The sequence below is a fragment of the Chlorocebus sabaeus genome, chromosome 16, assembly GCF_047675955.1.
Source record: "Chlorocebus sabaeus isolate Y175 chromosome 16, mChlSab1.0.hap1, whole genome shotgun sequence".
NCBI lineage: Eukaryota > Metazoa > Chordata > Mammalia > Primates > Cercopithecidae > Chlorocebus > Chlorocebus sabaeus.
In genome coordinates, this window is record NC_132919.1 from 62,621,467 (window position 1) to 62,627,822 (window position 6,356).

Consider the following 6,356-nt stretch of genomic DNA (forward strand, 5'->3'; position numbering starts at 1 on the left):
CTGGCTATCATGACATCCTTCCCCACGTTCAGGTTGGCCACCATGGCGTGCTGTCAGAGGGCACCCACCTGACCCTTAAAGAGAGGACAGGTTGGGTGGTATCGCTGGCTGACACTCTGGGCACAGCCCTCACAATGCTGGTGATAGTGGGAAGGGAAAGATGACGAGCCAGGGGGCATGATCCCAGCATGTGTGGGAGGAGTTTCTAAATTAGCCATTAGCACAGGCACCTCAGGGGCCCCATGCGTAAACGTACAGAGAAACAGGTGGGGTCAAGCAGCAAGAGATAAGGGGCCAGGGTATAAAAAAAGTCCACAGGAGACCAGCTCCAGGATCTCAAAGCCCGACTGCCCGAACCACTCCGGGTCCTGTGGACAGCCCACCTAGCTGCAATGGCTGCAGGTAAGCGCCCCGAAAATCCCTTTCGACACGATGTGTCCCGAGGGGAGAGGTGGCGCCCTGTAGATGGAACAGGGGCACTAACCCTCAGGTTTGGGGCTTCTGAATGTGAGTATCGCCATCTAAGCCCAGATATTTAACCAATATCAGAATGTTCCTGGTCCCTGGAGGGATGGAGAGAGAAAAACAAACAGCTCCTGGGGCAGGGAGAGCACTGGCCTCTTGCTCTCTGGCTCCCTCCGTTGCCCTCCGGTTTCTCCCCAGGCTCCCGGACATCCCTGCTCCTGGTTTTTGCCCTCCTCTGCCTGCCTTGGCTTCAAGAGGCTGGTAGGGTCCCAAGCGTACCCTTATCCAGGCTTTTTGACAACGTTATGATCCAAGCCCATCGCCTGCACCAACTGGCCTTTGACACCTACGAGGAGTTTGTAAGCTCTTGGGGAATGGGTGCGTGTCAGGGGTGGCAGGAAGGGGTGACTTTCCCCCCCTGGGAAGTCATGGGAGGAGACTAAGGAGCTCAGGGTTGTTTTCTGAGGCGAAAATGCCGGCAGATGAGCATACACTGAGCGAGGTTCTCAGAGAAGTAACAATGGGAGCTGGTCTCCAGCATAGAGACCAGCAGTACCTCTTGGTGGGGGGGGTCCTTCTCCTAGGAAAAAACCTACATCCCAAAGGAAAAGAAGCATTCGCTCATGGAGAACCCACAGGCCTCCTTCTGCTTCTCAGAGACTATTCCCACACCCTCCAACATGGAGGAAACGCAGCAGAAATCTGTGAGTGGATGCCTTCTCCCCAAGGCGGGGATTGGGGAGGCCTGTGGTCAGAGGCCCCGGGCAGCACAGCCACTGCGTGTCCTTCCTCTGCAGAACCCAGAGCTGCTCCGCATCTCCCTGCTGCTCATCCAGTCGTGGCTGGAGCCCGTGCAGTTACTCGGGAGTGTGTTTGCCAACAACCTGGTGTATGGCACCTCGGAGAGCGACGTCTATGACCTCCTAAAGAACCTAGAGGAAGGCATCCAAACGTTGATGCGGGTGAGGGTGGCGCCAGGGGTCCCCAATCCTGGAACCTCACTGGCTTCGAGGGCTGGGGGAGAGAAACACTGCTGCCCTCTATTTAGCAGTCAGGCCCTGACCCAAGTGAACTCACCTTAGTCTTCATTTCCGCTGGTGAATCCTCCAGGTCTTTCTCTACACCCTGAAGGGGAGGGAGGAAAATGAATGAATGAGAGAGGGAGGGAGGGAACAGTGACCAAGCGCTCAGCCTCTCCTTCTCTTCCTTCACTTTGCAGAGGCTGCAAGATGGCAGCCCCCGGACTGGGCAGATCTTCAAGCAGACCTACAGCAAGTTTGACACAGACTCACAAAACGATGACTCACTGCTCAAGAACTACGGGCTGCTCCACTGCTTCAGGAAGGACACGGACATGGTCGAGACATTCCTGCGCATGGTGCAGTGCCGCACTGTGGAGGGCAGCTGTGGCTTCTAGGTGCCCGCGTGGCATCCTGTGACCCCTCCCCAGTGCCTCTCCTGGCCCCGGAAGGTGCCACTCCAGTGCCCACCAACCTTGTCCTAATAAAATTAAGTTGTATCATTTTGTCTGACTAGGTGTCCTTCTATAATATTATGGGGTGGAAGGTGGTGGTGTGAAGCAAGGGGCAGCTTGGGAAGACGACCTGTAGGGCCTGCAGGGTCTATTGGGAACCAGGCCACTGAAATATAAGAGATTTGGTTGTTCCTGTGCCATAAGAAAGCTGACACATCACTGCAGTCTGTTACTCACTAAGGCCATTCCACCAGGTCAGTGGTCCCAGTTCACTGGTCATAGCTCAATGGTCATCCCAGAGATGACTTGAAGGCATTTCTTCCTCCCCCACCATTACCAGAAACACCAAACCTGGCCCCCTAGGAAGGAGAAGAAATGAAAACAAGATGGGCTATTAAGTGCAGAGGCAAAAGCTTCCCAACAGGTGAGGAAACAATGTCATAGAATTACTTGTGTGCAGAACAACTTTAAGATCAATATTCCTTAAGCCCAACTACTCTTGGGAAATGAGAACAATGCAAAAATGAGTTTCAGACACACAGAACCAGAGCATTTGGAATCAGAATTAGGGTAAGGGAAGTGGAAGAGAGATTTTATTTGGGGTTGCAAATGCAGTGCCAACAGGTGCCAGGAAGATAACAATGTAAGCAATGAGGGCTGGATGGAATAGGATAAATCCCAGATGACACTCGCTTTCCTTTGGTGGATGCAACACAGAGGGGTGAGAACCAGCACAATCTGCAGCACTCAAGCCCCTGCTGAGGTAGGACCCAGCCAGCCTGTCACCATCAGGACTGCAGGGACAGGGCTTCCAGACCTTCTGATTCTTTGAGACAGCTAGGACATTCAGACCTTTATGTGAAATCTAACATTTAAACACTGGCAACACATATTGAAAATATATTAAGGGCAAAAATTAACCCAAACACACATGGTCTCCAAGCTGTTTGTGAGCAAGTTTATTCTAAGAGATGCTGATTGGAGAACTTGGTGTAAGGGAAAGAATCAGAAAATTTGGTTTTTACATAATTTAGTGCTCCTGAATAAATTACTTGACCAAGCTGAGATAATAATATATTGCTTTACTAGGATTATGAGACGATTAAACACAGTGACATTTTTGATATATTATAGTACTCAAGAAATTGTAGTTATTTCTGCATTGAATTTTGGGATGTTTTGTGTTTTCTGATGGAGTGTCTAAATATCTGTTGTGAAATTATATTGTTTTCCTTGACAATTAGGAAATAATAAACATTTGAGATGTTTAGTGTTGAGAAGCACTAAAGAGCGGTGGTTAGTTCTTTAGAGTTAAGAGTTTACTCTCCCAAGCACTTTGGCTAAGTGACTGGTGACCTATAAATCGATACTAAGATGCTCACAGGAATTCTAGTATCCAAAAATGATTTCATGAAGTCAGGAATTATTCTGCAATGCAAAAAATCAACCCCCTAATTAATCTTCTTTAGAAGTTCTGATTCTTATGTACTATAATGAATTTTCTTGATAATGAGACCCATTTGTGTTCATTTTTGGCTATTTTACAGTTAATAACTCAGTCCTTGGGGAGTGGCTGAAAGCTGAAATAATCAGAACTCTGGAGCTGCTTCATTTCTCAGTTCAGAAGTCATTCCTACATCTTACGTAGTTCTTCTACTATCTGACTTTAAAATTATGGCATTTTGAAGTTAGAAGGGCCTCATAAGTCAGTCTAGTTTCTTCTACCTTGGGAATCTTATCCTCCGGCATCCATTATAGTCAGTATTCCAATTACGAGTGTGTAGCACTAGGACCAAGGGAATCACTTTTTCGCAGGGCTCCTCATTCTATTAAACCACTCTCATTGCAGAAAACTATTTCTTGCACGAAGCTGGAATCAATATTCCTGCAGCATCCTTCATTCGGCCTTAAAATTATTTAGAAATCTCTTGGTCTTTAGAAGTCGATGGAATGAGCACAATTTTAATTATCTCTTGGCTTGCGTGTTTTAAAAGGAAAGGTGACCCATCTTTGTAAGTATTTGTTGAATGCACGTGATGGAATGACAATGTCCAGCGCCTGCATGGGTGACTAAGAGGGTTCTCAAGTGGGGTGGTCGTAACATAAAACTGAACTGCAGGGGGAGCCACACTCCAGAGAGTGTCCACCCAGCTCCCTTCCTGTATAGGAGAATGCACTCAACCACTGCTGGTTGAGAATTAGAAAGATACTACATGACTTTGCACATTTTCGAATATAAAAAGACCTTAAAGACCATCTACTTTAAACTCTTTTGATTTACCCACAGTTATTCTACTTTTCAGCTCATCAACTTGGTGTGAACAGCAATTTCCGCTGCAAATTTGAGATGTCTAGGGTGTTTTCTAAACGATGCATACGTAAGGCCTCACTCCCTGAGATTCTGATATAATTAGCCTGGAATCTGGTCCAGGCAAGAGTAGTTTGAAAACTTTCCCAGGTGATTCTAATGTGTAAACAAGGTTGAGAACCACTGTGTTAGGGACTGCAGAGATGAGAGCCTCGTGTCCACAGGTGTATTGGTTTAACAGGGAAAAAGGAGAATAAGGAGATGAGAGGCCTGGGCCAGTTGTGGTGCCACCTGCTCTGAATTCCAACCAGTCATCTCAAAAGTGTTTCTCAGGAACCAGTCACAAAAAGACAAATACTGTCTGATACCAGTCATATGAGGTACTCAGAGCAGTCAAATTCATAGAGACAAAAAGTAGGATAGTGGCTGCCAGAGGCTGTGGGGAGGGAGGGAATAGGGAGCTATTCAATGAGCAAAGGGTTTAGACTGTGCAAGATGAAAAGGGTTCTGAAGATGGATGGTGGTGATGGTTGCATGATGATGTGAATGTACTTCATGTGACAGAACTGTACATGTACAATGGTTAAGATGTACACGTAAAATGGTAAAATGCTTATATATTCTCACAACTAAATATGTTAAAAGTCTATTTTGGTTTTTGTTTTAGAAACAGAGGCTGGAGTGCGGTGGTGCGATCTCAGCTCACTGCAACCTCCACCTCCCGGGTTCAAATGGCTCTCGTGCCTCAGCCTCCTGAGTAGCTGGGATTATAAACGTGCACCACCACACACGGTTAATTTTTGTGTTTTTTGTAAAGACAGGATTTCGCCATGTTGGTCAGGCTGGTCTCAAACTCCTGGCCTCAGGGGATCCACCCGCCTTGGCCTCCCAAAGTGCTAGGATTATAGGCATGAGCCACCGCGCCTGACCCTTAATGGTATTTTATAATGAAAACTCTTCCTAAAGATAAGACTAGTGAGACTGGCACAAGGAGGAGTTCAGTAGGCAGAGCTCGAGTCATCCTTGACCCCTGGGATAATGTTTTCTTGACTCTGTCATTTTTTTGAATTTACCCTAACCTAAAATGACCACTTCTGAATTTCTTCCATGAGCGTTGTTGAAATACACGTGGTGGGTTTTGTCCCCTTATACTCAGTTCAGAGCAGAACTGACCCCTTCCCTTTTCTTCTGAATTACAAGGTCTGGGCTTCTAGGCCAAGACAAGCTGACACTTTGCCTGGCTGCTGCTTTAATTCAGAAGGCCCTGGAGTGCTGAGGCACATGATGAGCACCACTGCGATTAGGGTTACCAACTTGTCGTTTTCAGGAGACTTTCTCAATGTCATCACTGAAAGTCCCACGTTCCTTCCAAGAATCCCTCAGCTCAATGCAAACTCAGCTAATAGGACTAGTCACCCTACTAGTAGGCCTAAATCTTAGGGGACCAAATTTGGGGGAGAGTAGGGGAAGGAGCAAGAAAAAGACTAGAAAAATCGGAAAGCTGTGCACGGTGTCTATGACTTTTGATGGCCCTCAAGGTTACCATGGATTTCTGGTTCTTGCTTTGACTTTATGTGATTATAATGATGTGCTTAATTACCACCAGAATTATCAGTATAATAATAAAAACCAACAAATGTGGACACGTCTCTAGTACCATGCTACTTTACTACAAGTATTATGTCATTTCTTTCTAACTATAATTCTCTAAGGTAAACATTATTATTAACCCTATGGTAAGAAGTCCCACTAAAGATATAACTTATGCTTTCTCAGGTCTAGAGAGAAAGACACCAAAATGTCACCCTGACCATCCTTGAGAGGATAAACGGTCAGGCACGGTGGTTCACGCCTGTAATCTCAGCACTTTGGGAGGCCGAGGCGGGAGGGGGTCAGAAGTTTGAGACTAGTCTGGTCAACATGGTGGCACCCCATCTCTACCAAAAATATAAAAATTAGCCAGGTGTGGTGGTGCACACCTGTATTCCCAGCTACTGAGGCATGAGAATCACTCCAGCCCGGGAGGCAGAGTTGCACTGAGCTGATCATGCCACTGCACTCCAGCTGGGTGGCTAAGCAAGATTCTGTCTCAAAAATAATAATTAAGAC

General features: G+C 46.7%; 1 protein-coding gene across 1 annotated transcript; it reads left to right on the forward strand.

Moving 5' to 3' along the window:
- The first annotated feature begins 322 nt into the window (after positions 1-322).
- On the forward strand, positions 323-1,947 carry LOC103243213 (somatotropin-like). Its single transcript, XM_073005133.1, has 5 exons — positions 323-402; positions 664-824; positions 1,050-1,169; positions 1,263-1,427; positions 1,685-1,947. The coding sequence occupies exons 1-5, from the start codon at positions 393-395 to the stop codon at positions 1,880-1,882; spliced, it is 654 nt and encodes a 217-aa protein (XP_072861234.1). The 5' UTR covers positions 323-392; the 3' UTR covers positions 1,883-1,947.
- Positions 1,948-6,356: the final 4,409 nt, after the last annotated feature.